Raw genomic sequence first — 16084 nt, forward strand, 5'->3', positions numbered from 1 at the left:
TGTATGTATATATATATATATATATATATATATATGTATGTATATGTGTATATATATGTATATGTGTATATATATGTATATATATGTATATGTGTATATATATGTATATATATGTATATGTGTATATATATGTGTATATGTATATATATATGTGTATATGTGTATATATATATATATATCTCAATCAATCATTGTGTCCCCTATTTTCATAAGAATATACATACGCATAGTATATTTCAGATTTGTATGCATCTCATGTGTCTTCTTGTAAACAGGGTAAGCTGCAGAAGCATCAGGCCTTTGAAGCTGAAGTTCAGGCCAACGCCGGGGCTATTATCAAATTGGACGAGACTGGAAACCTTATGATCAGCGATGGACACTTCTCCTCTGAGACCATTCGAGTAAGGCACCCAATGATGTTTGTGGTCACCCTAATATGCATATGCATATTTACTGAATACCCTGCTCCATCTGAATCAGTCCTACACGCCTTACCGGACACAACAAAGACCCATAGTTACAAGTGTCAATATGGGAGAATATATACAAGTAGGTGTTGAGCTGCTGTGGACCGTGTGTCATGTGACTCTTGAGTGCTGTGAACATTTTTCCAGAGCTGGCTCTTCGTTGAAATCTGTCCCTTCTCGTGATTCTGATGCTAGGAAATGGACTAACTGTTTTATTTATTGAAGTAATGTCTCACAGAGGAATGGTGCTCGTGGATTTCTTTTTGTTCCAGGTGGTATCTTTAAACGGGGGACCTAGCAAATACCTTTAAAACTCCAGGACTCACCTTTCTATTTTCGATACATACGAATTCATTATAGAGGGAAAACTATAATGATATCATGTCTTGAGTGAAGATGCTTACTCACTAGTGTTTTGCCCCTTTTACTTATTTTCATGTTTCCTTCTCCCTTCCTCTCCACTGTGCACTAACGTTAAAGATACCCTTCCCTCCTGTACACTAGACCCGTCTGGAGGAGCTGCATCGCCTATGGGACCTTCTGCTGCAGAGGACAAAGGAGAAGGGTATGCGTCTCCTGCAGGCCCAGAAACTGGTCCAGTACCTGCGAGAGTGTGAAGATGCCCTGGACTGGATCAGTGACAAGGTCAGATTTTTATTTAAACAACATGGCTTATGTGCAAGAATAGTGCTTCTGGAGTGAATGAACATCTCATCTCTGTGTTTTGGGGCATTGTTAGGAAGTCTCTGTTTTCTGTTTTCTTCTAGCCTTTGGCAGAATAAAGTAAATGCTATTTTTCTGTTTGCTCTTTAGCTGCTCTAATAAAAGTTAACAACAGACATAAAGACAAAATATCTGTCCTCCATTTAAAGGTAATTGGAGTTGAAAGGTAAATAGATGGCCTGAGACTAATGGTACCAATTCATTTGAATGGGGAATGAAAACCAGAGGGAAACTTTTGATCACCAGTAACTAATAAAGAAAACTAAACGACAAAATATACTCTTGACAGCAACAACAAGCTGTAGCTGTAAGTGCACAAATAATCTTAAAGTTGACTGAATTGTGAGGTTATTCAGTTCAGTTCAATTTAAATAGCTTTTAGACTTAAATGTAATATTTGCCTCAATGTTTTTCATCTACGTCCATGTGTAGGAGGCCATGGCCTCCTCTGAGGAGCTGGGTCAGGACCTGGAGCATGTGGAGCTTCTGCAGAAGAAGTTTGAGGAGTTCCAGACTGACCTGGCTGCCCACGAGGAACGTGTGAATGAGGTGAACCAGCTGGCAACGAAGCTGATCCAGGAAGCCCATCCTGAGGCTGAGCTCATAGTTCGCAAGCAGGACGAGGTCAACGCGGCCTGGCAGCGCCTGAAGGGCCTCGCCCAGCAGAGGCAGGGCAAGCTGTTTGGGGCAGCTGAGGTGCAGCGCTTCAACAGGTAAACTCGCTCAATTTATGTTTCGGTTCAAATATGGACACAGAAATGTTATTAAGACAATGTAAATACAAACTTGTGTGTTTGATTCCAACAACAGGGATGTGGATGAGACTATCAGTTGGATCAAGGAGAAGGAGCAGCTGATGGCCTCTGATGACTTTGGTCGTGACCTGGCCAGTGTGCAGGCCCTGCTTCGCAAACACGAGGGGCTGGAGAGAGACCTGGCTGCCCTGGAAGATAAGGCAAGAAGATGCTTTACCGAATATCAACATACAGCACAGAAAGCTGGTACAAACCTTTTATTGTCTCTCCTTTTCGATTCTCTTTCCAGGTCAACACACTGGGTGGTGATGTAGAGCGCCTACAGCAGACGCATCCACAAAATGCCTCACAAATCCATCTGAAGAAAGACGAACTTGTCACCAAGTGGGAACAGATTCGCACTCTGGCCGCTGAGCGCCACACCCGTCTGAACGACTCCTACCGGTAACGGAGCAGACATGCATTGGTTATAAACTGTCAATGGCGGGGTTTATATGATCATGAAAAGTCATGGACTGAAAAATAAATAAACCCTTAAGGTTTTGGAAAAGTCATGGTAATTTGCTCTATGTGGTTCAGTTTAGATCGGCTGAGGAAAATCTATAATGTTTAAACAATACTTTGACGTTTGTGCAGATCAGTTCTGTCACTTTACATTGCATTGTTCTCTGTATGGAGTAACGTCAAACTCCAACCTTTTATTCATACTCTTCATATTTACACAGAGGTTTCAGAGAATGTAGATATGTACAAATATGGCTGCTGTTAAAAAAGATAAAAATACTGAGAAAATAAAACTGTGATTAGATTAATCTGTGTCACAGTCTTTATAATTTGAAGTCCAGTATTTTGTCTGATCCGGCATCCAACAGGTCTATTATCTTGTTACATTTGTTAGTTTGTTTTTTTAAGAAGATTGAATAAAGTATTCAAATATTGATTTATTGAATATATTTGATAGTCACTACCAAATGGCAAACTTTCTAATATTTATTTCAGGTAGATTCTCTGTTATAATAATCAGGAATTTAAAAAGTAATCTGCGCTATCTACTCGTTAGGTGCGGCTCTACACTGTTAAACATTTCTCTTGAGAACTCATCACTGCTGCCCTCTTGTGATCTGTTTTTAGGCTGCAGCGTTTCACTGCTGACTTCAGGGATCTGACCAGCTGGGTGACAGAGATGAAAGCCCTGATCAATGCTGACGAACTGGCCAATGACGTGGCTGGAGCCGAGGCTCTGCTGGACCGCCACCAGGAGCATAAGGTGAAGTCTCTCAGGTCAAAGGATCTTGGAATTCGACCACCATTTTAGCTTTGCCCTTTTAAAAGCTGAATACGGATTAAAATGCAACTTTTCTTTCAAATGTAAAAAGCAGCAATGTATGGTTGTCTTTGGTGTGTCCCAGGGAGAGATTGATGCTCATGAAGACAGTTTTAGAGCCACTGATGAAGCTGGCCAGGCCCTGCTCAATACAGGACACTACGCTTCTGAAGAGGTCAAGGAAAAGGTAGGACTATGACATAATCCAGACTGTTATTATACCTCTCTATACCAGCACACCACCATGTATCATGTGTTACCAGTCGACGTGTTTACAATGATGTGTTGTGTTGTGTGTAGCTGGGCATCCTCGCTGAGGAGAAGGAGTCTCTGCTGGAGCTGTGGGAGGTGCGGAGGCAGCAGTATGAGCAGTGCATGGACCTGCAGCTCTTCTACAGAGATACAGAGCAAGTTGACAACTGGATGAGCAAACAGGAGGTAACCCGGCACAACGACTTACACCAAAACTAGAGTTGGGTCGATTTGGGGTTTTGCTGGTGCTATCCGCTGTACGAGCTAACACCAGTTTGATTTGTATGCAGGCCGAACGGGCATATCTTGATCGGCCTACATCAGCAACCTGTGCCGATGGTGTCACCATGCTAAATCCAGCCTGTATTGCATCATAAGGCAATTTTACAACATGATTAACGTAATATTGTGTTCTACATATTACGGATGTTATAGTGTTATATATATCGGACTAACAAAACCACTACTGTCTGACAGGCCGCTGCAATTTTCTGCCGAGCCAAGGTTTGAGTAGAGCTGGGAGGGAGGAGGAGGGTCCTGGTGCACGTTCTGTTTGTTTATTAGAAAGTTCATGTATTTCTTTGGGTGACGAGACAAGATGAGTTGCACCAACCGATCCAAGTGAAGGGGGTTAGCCCCATTGTTAGCAACAACTTCAGACCAGGCTCTCTTAGGGTAGTCAAGTGCAACACCTGAAGTCAAATTCACAATACTGATTCAGTTTTGAGGCTAAATATCAAACTGGTTTGAATGTTTTTACACCGGCCCAACTCTAACCAAAACCTTTCTTAAGGATAGAGTTGCACTAGTTGAGTATTGTCTAGTAGTTGATGTGATAAAGCACTATTTAATGTTGTATCTGCATTATTTAGGCTTTCCTCCTGAATGAAGACCTTGGTGACTCCCTGGACAGTGTAGAGGCACTGCTGAAGAAACACGAGGACTTTGAGAAGTCCCTCAGTGCCCAGGAAGAGAAGATCACTGTAAGCTACTCCAGTTTGTCCGTTTGTCCACCTTTCCACACATTCTATTACTGAAATACTGTTGCTACTCCGTGGAACTTGTACAATCCTTGGCAGGTTTTACATGAAATAGGATATATTTTGAATTTCTTTGTCTTGTACGTCTCCAGGCCCTGGATGAGTTTGCTACCAAACTAATCCAAAACAACCACTATGCTAAAGAGGACGTGGCCACCCGCAGAGATGCTGTAAGTACCACTGTCGGCTCCCTCAACATTCCCTTGAATCAAATCACCTCAAATACGAGCACTGAATGCTTAAGCAGCGGGCAGGATTTTGTCATCATCACTCAATGCAAACTCAAAAGCAACATGTCTTCTCTTCTTTTTCACGTTTATAGCTGCTTAGCCGGCGCAACGCCCTGCATGAGCGTGCTCAGTCTCGTCGTGCTGCCTTGGAGGACTCTTTCCACCTGCAGCAGTTCTTTAGGGACTCTGATGAGCTCAAGAGCTGGATCAACGAGAAGATGAAGACGGCCACAGATGAGGCTTACAAGGTAGTTCATCAAAGAGTTGGAGATCTTGTTGTGCAGAGATGTGTCCTCTATTTTAAAATGTTTTTGCACATCCCCACGTTATCCTCACTGTTTCTGAAGTTTCCATTTTCCAACCGTCCTTCTGCTCTCTTGACAACAGGACCCCTCCAACCTGCAGGGCAAGGTGCAGAAGCACCAGGCGTTTGAAGCGGAGCTGTCAGCTAATCAGAGCCGCATTGATGCCCTGCAGATGTCTGGCCAGGAGCTGCTGGATGGAAAGCATTATGCCTCTACTGAGACGGCTGGCCGCATGGAGGAAGTCAGCTCCCAGTGGAAGAAACTGCTGGAGGCCACTGAGCTTAAAGGTACTACTGGCTGTAGGAAAGCTCTGAAACAGATCTGAAGTAAATGGAGGTGCTACAGTATATCGGTATATGAATAGATTTGATTTCATCCAAGTACAAATGTAATATTGTATAATATTAAGATCAAATATGGCAGTACTATTGTATGTCAGTGTGGGAAAGACATTACTTTAGTTATTTAGGGTTTCTCAGTGAGATGTCTTTTTCATGAGACCTGAGGACAATAAACATTCATCGTCAAACAACAGATATGAAACCAGACATCTGCATCAATCAAGCAAGGACAATCAATAAATGCAACTACAAGAGTCCTACAAACATAAGAAAATAATGAAATGATTTAGCTTAAGGGCAGTTTGCAGTTTCTTCCATTTGAAAGGTGCAGATATACTGAATGTTACCATTAGGTGTGGCACTGGACTCAGCAGCTACTCCTGAGTTGAGCATAAGACTGGGAGAGCCCTTGAATGATAGTGTAACAACTCCAGTCCATGTGGTGGTGGTAATAATGCACCTTTAAGCTGCTTCGCCAACCCACAATCTAATGAGAGCAAGGAATGTCTGCGTGTTCTTCCGTTCTACTTCACACTTGGTGGATGTACTGCTCAGGACCCAAGGAAGCACAGTGTTGAATGTGAAGTTGTATATCTGAGCAGTTCTCCAGAAAGCTTTTGTCTGTTCTGAACGGGCATGTTTTCAATGGGTGCTGCACTAGTAAACTCTGATATAATGACATGAAGAAGCAGAGAGTAAAGTGGCACCAAAATCAGCAGGTCAACATAAGCGTTGCCTGTTTTTCGGCTTTAAATCCAAAATGTTGCCATGTTGGCACAGTTTTAGTTTTCTTTAAAACTCTGCTGTGTCTCGTCATGACAAAAACACATAAACTCTATAGTAACCCAACACATCTCCCTCCCACCTTTACTGAAATCTGATCTTCATGTTGCCAACATTGGCTCATGGCCTGTTAGACAGTAGCGGCACTGCTTTATGTTAACCACTCTGTCATATTACTTATTACTAATACAATACAAGTTAGATGTATTTCTGCGACCCCGACAACATCACTGGTCTGTCTGCTGTATGACTCTGGTACAGAGCTTCCACTTATATTCAATTACATTACATTACAGTCATTTAGCAGACGCTTTTATCCAAAGCGACTTACAATTCAGGTTCTATCACAATTCTACACCGTAGGCACAGCTACGGGAGACATTTTGGGGTTAAGTGTCTTGCTCAAGGCTCCATTTACTGAATGGAGCTTGAACGCACCATAATGTAAATGAATATTGGGCGAAAGTACACTAATGTTATCATGTGTTCAGATGTAATCTTGTAAAATGTAGTTTTGGTGATAAACTTGAATAAATCCAGATGTTTAAAGGAGATGTTTTCACAGCAACATCAAATAGATATTAGAGAGTAAATTCTGACCTGTTTAACTTCCTAACACGAGCTCTATGCAACCTATTATACATAACTAAAGGATTTTTCGAATCAATAAAAATACAATCTCTTTCTAATTTCCTAATCTTTTTAATTGTGTATTTTTATGACTTAGTTATGATTAGTTTATGATGATAAGAAATATTTTAGTTCATTAACTATAGGCCTATTAGAACTATTCTGGTTAGTAAGCATGAAACCGTGAAAATGTTTCTATCATGACATCTCTGCATGCAGCACCCCATCACTGATGGTATGACAGCTCTTTATGAGTTTTGATTGTGAATTTGATTTCTTCAGGCATCAAGCTGCGTGAGGCCAACCAGCAGCAGCAGTTCAACAGGAACGTAGAGGACATTGAGCTGTGGCTGTATGAGGTTGAGGGCCACCTGGCTTCAGACGACTATGGGAAAGACCTGACTAGTGTCCAGAACCTGCAGAAGAAACATGCACTGCTGGAGGCCGACGTGGCTGCTCACCAGGTACCTAATGTTAGGCTTACGTCATGAAGGCATACCTGATACTAACTGACACTAGTTGGTTCACAGTAATTAAATAGCTAATGTATAAATTGGTCTCTCCCAGGATCGCATCGATGGCATAACAATCCAGGCTCGCCAGTTCCAAGAGGCGGGACACTTTGATGCTGACAACATCCGCAAGAAGCAGGAGGCTTTAGTGGGGCGTTATGAAGCTCTGCGAGAGCCCATGGCTGCACGCAAACAGAAACTGTCCGACTCTCTGCGGCTCCAGCAGCTGTTCAGAGACGTGGAGGACGAGGAGACTTGGATCCGTGAGAAAGAGCCCATTGCTGCCTCTACTAACAGAGGTAAATCTTGTTAGCTATTTTTACTTGTATTATAAAATTGTCACTTTACAGAGATAAGCAGTGAACTTGGAGGATGCTTCAGTTTCAGTTGAAGCACCCCCCTCAGGTATTTCAGATTAGTGAAGTTTTACAAAACGTCATTCTTGATGTTTTCCTCAGGCAAAGACCTGATTGGTGTCCAAAACCTGCTGAAGAAGCACCAGGCACTGCAGACTGAGATCACCGGTCATGAGCCTCGCATTAAGGCTGTTACCCAGAAAGGAGAAGCCATGGTGGAGGAAGGTATTCAATTAAAACAAGCCTTGTTTGGTATCTCCTACCAGTTGATAGTGACCAAGTGAAGTATTGTCCCAACATTCAAAATGCTGATCATTCTTCTGGTGGGTTCCCAGGACACTTTGCTGGAGAGGATGTGAAAGTTAAGCTGGCTGAACTACATGGACGCTGGGACACGCTGAAGGCTAAGGCCTCCCAGAGGAGACAGGATTTGGAGGACTCTCTGCAAGCCCAGCAGTACTTTGCTGATGCCAACGAGGCCGAGTCTTGGATGAGGGAGAAGGAGCCTATCGTGGGGAGCCCAGACTACGGCAAAGACGAGGACTCTGCTGAGGTACACAAAATATCATTATGTCAATGTTGCATATGCATTTTCAGCTACTTGCTAATGAAGTATAAACTATCATTTGTTAATATTTTAGTGTTTCTATCTTAAGCTCTGTTTCTGTTCATGTTACATTCATTGCTCAAGCCTCTACATGCATGCCTTTGACAGATGCAGTTGTGCTGAATAGTTTGTCTTCCTCAGGCTTTGCTGAAGAAGCATGAGGCCCTGATGTCTGACCTGAGTGCCTATGGCAGCAGCATCCATGCTCTGAAGGAACAGGCCCAGTCCTGCAGGGTAAAACTTCATCCCTCTTCACACTCTGCAACACTGCACATGTGCTCAGCTCAATTGCAGGGCTTTTTAATACAGCCTCTGATGGCTAGACTGTGGGATTTCTCAGCTAATCAAACTTTCTTCAGTTTAAGCAGAACAGAAATCAGTGACTCTAAATGTTTGTTTAACTGAGCAGCAACAAGTGGCACCGACTGATGATGAGACCGGGAAGGAGCTGGTCCTGGCCCTGTACGACTACCAGGAGAAGAGTCCCCGTGAGGTTACCATGAAGAAGGGGGACATCCTCACCCTGCTCAACAGCACCAACAAGGTACAGATCAAAACAGCTCAGTGCTCAATAGACTGTCAGTCTGACTCCCCATCAACTCAACTTCAAGATATTTTGCATGTTACATGACATTTAGGTACATTAATATGGGGATTAGGGATGCTAATTTCTAGTGATTTATTTAATAATTTGTCAGTCACTGTAATGATCAGTAATCAATTAATAATGAATTGGTCAACCTTTGGACAACACGTTTGGTTCAAGAGATTAAAGATAATCATTTGGTCCGACAGTAGAATTATGTCCATCTGTCCACTCGGCAGACTGCAGCATATCCTGGGTGTCTAGTTATGGCTGCATGGTCAAGGTCCTCTCATGGTTGTGGTGACTCACACTTTCTCGGAACACCTTTTATTGCCTGTTGTATACTGCCACTGACTGCCTGCTGACTCCTCACTTACTGCCATTAACCGGTTCCAGTATAATACCATGACTTCCAGCCGCTTGCTTGCATCGCGGCTTGATTTTGAGTTTGAATGAAGTGCGCTTTAGGACGCCTTACACAGACTGGGGGTTAGCAAGTTGTAGGTTGTATTCAATTAATCACACATTACATCAGTGGTCTGCACTCTACTTAGTGCACTTTTCTAGTTCTTACTCCACTTCCCTGTTTTTCACCACTTAATCATTTCCCATTGGTTGGAGTAATCCAGTAAGAAGAGGACCTTGGCTCTCCCTAGTATCTCCTCCTTTGTGCTGGCGAAGCATGTTGATCATGCCAGTCCGTGATCCCCATCCCTCTGGTCTGGCCTTGGGCGGGTCAATAGCATTCTATGGGCTTGCTGTGCTCCCTGCTGGGATCACATGCTGTAAAAACTGAATCATATCTTTTTTGATCTAATTCATCAAAGGGAGCTCTTAGCTCTTGTATTTCTCCTTGGATAGCCTTGATTTTGTTGTTTGAATGTGTCAGCGGTGCTCTGCAGCGACCTTCAGCCTCGTCCATACGGGAGCTGAGTGTACCAGTCTTCCCTTCTATGTCTTCCACAGTAGCCTTATGTTCCCTCGTGGCATGTTTGATATCCTGCATTCTGTGTAGCTAGTGGATCTTCCGGTGGCCTGTTAACAAAGCTGTCCTTGTTTTTTCTATCTTTCGCCGGCTGTATGGAAGATGAATGTTAAAGACTGCATTTTCCAAAGTTGTCAGTAAGGCATCAATGTTTGGTTTGTGAGGAGCTAAGAAGTTGTTCTAGTTGCTTACCACTATACCATAAACTAAAAGTATTTATCAGTGACTTTATTTTCAGTGCTAGGTTTCATGGAACAACTTTCTAAGCTGCCATCTCCATTAAGCGCCCACATGACCTTTCCTCTCTATTTGCAAAATGATGGTTTCCATCACTAACTATCTCATGAACATCACTTGCTGATATCAGTCCCTCTCCTCCCTGCTGCAGGATTGGTGGAAGGTGGAGGTGAACGATCGCCAGGGCTTTGTTCCTGCTGCTTATGTGAAGAAGCTGGACCCTACCCAGTCCTCGTCCAGGGAAAACCTGCTGGACGAACACGGCAGCATTGCACTGCGCCAAGACCAGATTGATAATCAGTAAGAAACCCACACCATAAAGAAGATGTGCAACCAAAATGTAGTTTACTAACAGAATTCTCCTTTCCGACTGGATTTGTTAACAGTTCCTCTTAAGTGTCTTTTCTCTGCTCTTTAACTGTTCTTTACTTTCATCAAACCATCTTTTCTGCTCAGTTTCTAACAGTAATGACCTTGCCCCTGGCTTCTTTCTCTTGTCTCCTCTGCTGTGTTTAACCACTTAATCCTGTCTCGCTGTGCGTTGCCTTGCCTCTGAGCAGGCTTGTCACCAAGGAGGCCTGCAGCGTGTCTGTGCGCATGAAGCAGGTGGAAGAGCTGTGAGTAGGATCCAGCGTCCCTCTGCGTGTTCTTGTGATCGTGATGCCACTAAATATTATCGCAGTTTTACATCCCTCCCAACCCCAGAACCCCTGATGTTGTGTGACAGTGCTCCTCTTCTATTCAGTAGAGGGATAGAAGATCCCTTCACATCCCTCTCATCCCAGGCTTGACTTTGGATGTTCATTTCTGATTTTTCTTGTCATATCATAAGCTGTTCTGTTCTGCACATATTGGGCTTCATTCATTATTGCACAGGTTACCTCATTGTCCAAGGCTCAAGGTGCTAGTCAGAGAAATCCTGCTGATCCTAGTGGCTCCAAGAGTCTTGATTGAAATCTGCTAGCTGGTCCAACTTTTAATTTTAATTTACTTAAAATTATTTTAAGAGTGGATTACAGAAGCTATTACAAAACTATTGTAGGAAATAAATGATCGATTGATAAATGAATAAAAACAAACAATGAAATGAAAAGCTCATTATGAACTTACTTCATGCAGACTCTGTTGGGTAGAACATTCTTCTAACTGGTGATGATGAAATGATCTTCCGCTGAGTGCTCAGCTCTCTGTTCAGTCTGTTTGACTTTGCTCTGAAGCTTTTCTTCTTCCCTAACATTGCAATGTGGTGTTTTGATTCATTATTGCAGCGCAAATGTACAATGTGATCAGTCAGTTACTAAAACAGTTAAACTCTCTCCTCACTCATTCAAATGTGTGTGACGTAGCAGCACAGGTGGTTTCCCATCGTGCTCTTATCTGTCACATCGCTGGTCGTGCGAGTCTCTCAGTTAAATGACAAGAGTTTAGGACTGCAACCAAAGAGTTTTCATTGTTAGTAGATTATTCTCAGTGTTCTTTGGATAACTCATTTTATGTATAACATGTCAGAGTCCACGATATTTTCAAATTGCTTGTTCTGTTAGAGGAACAGTCAAAAAAACAAAAAATAGAGAAATTAAGCTCACTATGGAAATGATGGAACCAGCAACTGTTCTCCATCTTTGCTTAATAAATGACTTGAACAACTTATAAATGATCAAAATACTTTTCTGTCAATGACTGATCGACATCAAATGTACTGATTGTTTCAGCGCTACAGACGAGATTTTATCATCTCTATTTTGAGAACTAGCAAAAAATACAGATTCCTCAAAAGAGCAGATTCTCTTATTTATTCTCTTAATTATTTAAATGAGCTACACTATAAGAGGGGTGATAAGCTTTTGAAGGCAATTTCAATGATTTGATTGAATTGTGTGGGTGCACCTTTTTCAAGGTATGGTACTCTGTTGGAGCTGGGAGAGAAACGCAAGGACATGCTGGAGAAGAGCTGCAAGAAGTTCATGTTGTTCCGTGAGGCCAACGAGCTCCAGCAGTGGATCAATGAGAAGGAGAGTGCCCTCACTAATGAAGAGATGGGCTCTGACCTGGAACAGGTCGAGGTCCTGCAGAAGAAGTTTGACGACTTCCAGAAGGTAACGTCAGCTCTCTGTAGACTCTCATGGAAACATCTGTCCTAGTTGTTGCACTACTTGGCTCCCAGTAACACACATTTATAACTTGATTCTGATGTCATTTATATGATGACATCACGTTAGGTCTGTTATTGATTAGTAAGCAACTAGTATAACCTGATCTTGAGTCAACCCATGGTAATATTTCTGCTTGACTACACTCATGGCTACTGTGTGTTTGTACATGTCACGTCTCGTGGAAAGTGTACAATAATGTTCTTTTGTTTGGTCCAGGACCTAAAGGCCAATGAGTCTCGTCTGAGGGACATCAACAAAGTGGCGTCTGAGCTGGAGTCTGAGGGCCTCATGGCTGAGGAGGCCCCCATGGTTCAGGCTCAGGTAAGTTCTTCTTCCCTGGGTTCACTTTATGAGCCATCTTCCATGTTTTATCTGTCATGTTTAATGATTTGTTTTCTGTCAGCAGCAGCAAGAGAACTGACCCTTTCTGCACTTTACATCCATTTTTCTTGATATTTAACAAACATTTCAAATATCACAGCAATAAAATAAGACTCTGGTATGACGCATACATTTCATTAAACAGGATGAAGCCGATTCCAAGACTGCATCTCCATGGAAGGTAAGCTTCATCTAACGGGTTAAATCTGTCTACAGAACATACATTCAAACATTCAGCTGTTTGTATTTTTAGACAAAGTGCATCAACTGCAAAGATGTAACAGCCTGTCAGTCTTGATCTGATACTGTAACTGTGCATGGCTGTTCAGCACTGGGTTGATGTTTGATGCTGGTGTGACACTGCTGGAATCTACTGTAGTCATACCCGAAGACATCTTACTGGCATGGGTCTTGATGTTGCATGTCCTCATTAGATATGATAAGACATTGATGAGAAAACCCGGGAGCCTTCTCTTTAATCCCTTTTACTTTATACGTCTCAATCATTTACAAGTATTTAGTTTGATTCATCATAATTCAGTGTTTGGGGCTGCTCTGCTGCAGCCATGGTTGCAGTGCTTACTCTGTCCTGATTGGTGTGTTGTCTTGGGAGAAGACTAAGACAAATCATGGGAGTTTCCTGAACACTCTTGACTGGTGTGCTTTTCTGTTTTTGTCCTCCTCCTTTCTGCTATGTTTTGTTCACCGTTGACTATAGAATATACGCTTGGCTGTTCAAACAACGGCTAACTTTAATACTATCAAGGTAAGATTAACTTGACCATCATCTACAATGTGTCCTCCCCTAGCTCTCCTGTCCTGCATTGTGATCAGAAAACTAACCCCATCAGCATGGTTTCCTTGTTGGTGTTCTGTCTCTTCCTGTTCTCTAAAACCGGACTGCTAGTTCTGTTTGGTTTCATCCTGTTTCCCATGACATTTGTTCATCCTGTTATCATCCAGCATCCCATGTCTTTAGGGTCTCTTTTGGTATTTTGTTCTTTCTGTCCGCGTGTAATGCAATGTTCTTAACATGCATCCAGTCCTGTGCACTTTACACCCATCCTCCACGTGCCTGTGCTTGTCCATCGCTGTATGTGAGCAGCAAACACACTCTGTACATTAGCACACTTCTAGCACATATTGTATTTGCATGGTTATGTGAGTTAATGTTTAATTTAACGTTCCTCACCTCGTGGTCTCCAAGTTTATCCGATGATGCAGCTAAATGCTAATGAGCTAATGATTCGATGTGTCTCTCTGTCATTGAGGGGGTGTTTAGTTCTCATACTTTTAAATCAGTGCAATTTTAACACTAAAACTAAAAGGAACAGGCGGCACAAGGGCTGAGCAAACTGAAGAGTGTAGCGTGCTGTTTTACCTGAGTCATTTTATGTGTAGGAGCTGAATAATCGCTGGAGGTCCCTGCAGCAGCTGGCTGAGGACAGGAGCAACATGCTGGGCAGTGCCCACGAGGTGCAGCGATTCCACAGGTACAAAGCAGAGACCGTAGAGGAACATGTGGTGTCTGTGACATCACCCACAGGCTGTGATAGTTATTGAGAATCTAACTTATTCTGGAGATTTGAGAGCAGTATTGCAAGTTGAGAAGTCAGAAAACTGACTCGGTAGTGTCAGTTACATAACATCTATGTAAAGTAACATTAGCCACCATAGATACTGATCACACCAGGCAGCAAAACAAAACTGAGTGTTTTATCGCTTATGAATGCAACTTTTCATTTGTAAGCGGAAGAAAGTATGTCTTCCTTTAGAGAAGTTACTTTACCAACGTTTATAAGTTAACTGACTTTTCCTCAAATCAAGCAACTATAGGCCAGCATTGTGTTGGTAGCTGCTTACAGGAATGAAGAAATGTACTTTATATTTAGACACTTGTAAAACCTTTCTCTGGTCAGATACTAACATGAGTACTAACGGCCTCATTCAGCACATATTTACACTCAATAAAAACCTTTATTGTGATTAGTAGTTATAGAAACTTTAGTTTCATATAATAAAGTGTTTCCAGTAAATACATTGAAACAATGAGAAGGTGGAAATCTTCTTACTCTCTCACACACACACACACACACACACACACACACACACACACACAGCAACACCTGATGTTTGAGCACACACATTCCCACATTCACAGCATTTGACCATTTGTTTGTTTGTGCCTCCTAAGGGATGCTGATGAAACTAAAGAGTGGATTGAGGAGAAGAACCAGGCCCTCAACACTGACAACTACGGTCATGACTTGGCCAGTGTCCAGGCTCTGCAGCGCAAACATGAAGGCTTTGAGAGAGACCTGGCAGCTCTGGGGGATAAGGTCAGATTGTCTTTTATATGAGATTGTAGCTAAAATTGTATCACTTCCCTTGAGTCTTTAACTCATTTTTCCCTCCTCCCCTGCCTAGGTGAACTCTCTTGGGGAGACAGCAGAGCGTCTGATCCAGTCCCACCCAGAGGCAGTGGATGATATCCAGGAGAAATGCACTGAGCTGAACACTGCCTGGAGCAGCCTGGTGGGACGAGCTGATCAGCGCAAAGACAAGCTTGGCAACTCCCACGACCTGCAGCGCTTCCTCTCTGACTTCAGGTGAGGAGAGAACAGCTAGTGGATGCCACTGGGTCACATTTGTTTTTGGGGTGAAGAACTGAATAAGAAATATGTTTGTTTTTTTGTAAGAGATGCTGTCAATGTGTCTGGTATTTTTTGGTTACAACATTTCATCTGTGCACAGAGATCTGATGTCCTGGATCAATGGCATACGAGGGCTGGTGTCCTCGGAGGAGCTGGCCAAAGACGTGACCGGAGCCGAGGCCCTCCTGGAAAGACACCAGGTATTGAACTCCTCCCTTCAGTTAAGTTAAAGTACACAACTGCAGATGTCACTGCAGGTTTTTGGCCATCCAACACTGTCTTTTTCTGTTGTCCAGGAACACCGCACAGAGATTGATGCTCGCGCCGGTACCTTCCAGGCCTTTGAACAGTTTGGTCAGCAGCTGCTGGTGCGAGGCCACTATGCTAGTCCTGAGATCCAGCAGAAACTGGAGGCTCTAGACCGTGAGCGCGCCGACCTCGAAAAGGCCTGGGTGCAGCGTCGCATGATGTTGGACCAGTGCCTCGAGCTCCAGGTGGCCATTTAGCAACCTTAATAATGTCGTCAGCTGTCTTTGTCCCTCCGCTGACTGACGTCCTTGTCCCTCTGCAGCTCTTCAACAGAGACTGTGAGCAGGCTGAGAACTGGATGGCAGCTCGTGAAGCCTTCCTTGCTAGTGATGACAAGGGTGACTCCCTGGACAGTGTGGAGGCCCTCATCAAGAAACATGAAGACTTTGACAAGGCCATTAACGTGCAGGTCAGTAAGATGTTCTGCTCCTCAGGGAAGGCTTGATAGATTGAT

General features: G+C 43.1%; 1 protein-coding gene across 6 annotated transcripts in view; it reads left to right on the forward strand.

The window, feature by feature from the left end:
* The window catches only part of sptan1 (spectrin alpha, non-erythrocytic 1), a 57456-nt gene that overhangs the window by 28051 nt on the left and 13321 nt on the right, over positions 1–16084 (forward strand). For 3 of the 6 annotated variants that reach the window (XM_031879147.1, XM_031879149.1, XM_031879148.1), the window contains exons 3-32: positions 276–401; positions 972–1112; positions 1623–1903; positions 2001–2145; positions 2235–2389; positions 3077–3212; positions 3355–3456; positions 3570–3707; positions 4394–4504; positions 4654–4731; positions 4884–5039; positions 5179–5383; positions 7133–7314; positions 7418–7661; positions 7821–7943; positions 8054–8271; positions 8467–8559; positions 8735–8869; positions 10285–10433; positions 10694–10750; positions 12031–12229; positions 12503–12607; positions 12813–12848; positions 13386–13433; positions 14069–14160; positions 14862–15006; positions 15095–15276; positions 15422–15521; positions 15618–15815; positions 15893–16039. In XM_031879147.1, coding sequence (XP_031735007.1) covers positions 276–401; positions 972–1112; positions 1623–1903; positions 2001–2145; positions 2235–2389; positions 3077–3212; positions 3355–3456; positions 3570–3707; positions 4394–4504; positions 4654–4731; positions 4884–5039; positions 5179–5383; positions 7133–7314; positions 7418–7661; positions 7821–7943; positions 8054–8271; positions 8467–8559; positions 8735–8869; positions 10285–10433; positions 10694–10750; positions 12031–12229; positions 12503–12607; positions 12813–12848; positions 13386–13433; positions 14069–14160; positions 14862–15006; positions 15095–15276; positions 15422–15521; positions 15618–15815; positions 15893–16039 — 4227 coding nt within the window. The remainder of the gene's footprint in view (positions 1–275; positions 402–971; positions 1113–1622; positions 1904–2000; positions 2146–2234; positions 2390–3076; positions 3213–3354; positions 3457–3569; positions 3708–4393; positions 4505–4653; positions 4732–4883; positions 5040–5178; positions 5384–7132; positions 7315–7417; positions 7662–7820; positions 7944–8053; positions 8272–8466; positions 8560–8734; positions 8870–10284; positions 10434–10693; positions 10751–12030; positions 12230–12502; positions 12608–12812; positions 12849–13385; positions 13434–14068; positions 14161–14861; positions 15007–15094; positions 15277–15421; positions 15522–15617; positions 15816–15892; positions 16040–16084) is intronic. The other 3 variants (XM_031879151.1, XM_031879152.1, XM_031879150.1) reach the window with 2 other exon arrangements.

This window comes from Anarrhichthys ocellatus, unplaced genomic scaffold (assembly GCF_004355925.1).
Source record: "Anarrhichthys ocellatus isolate YVR2014 unplaced genomic scaffold, GSC_Weel_1.0 scaffold231, whole genome shotgun sequence".
In the NCBI taxonomy this organism is placed as follows: Eukaryota; Metazoa; Chordata; class Actinopteri; order Perciformes; family Anarhichadidae; genus Anarrhichthys; species Anarrhichthys ocellatus.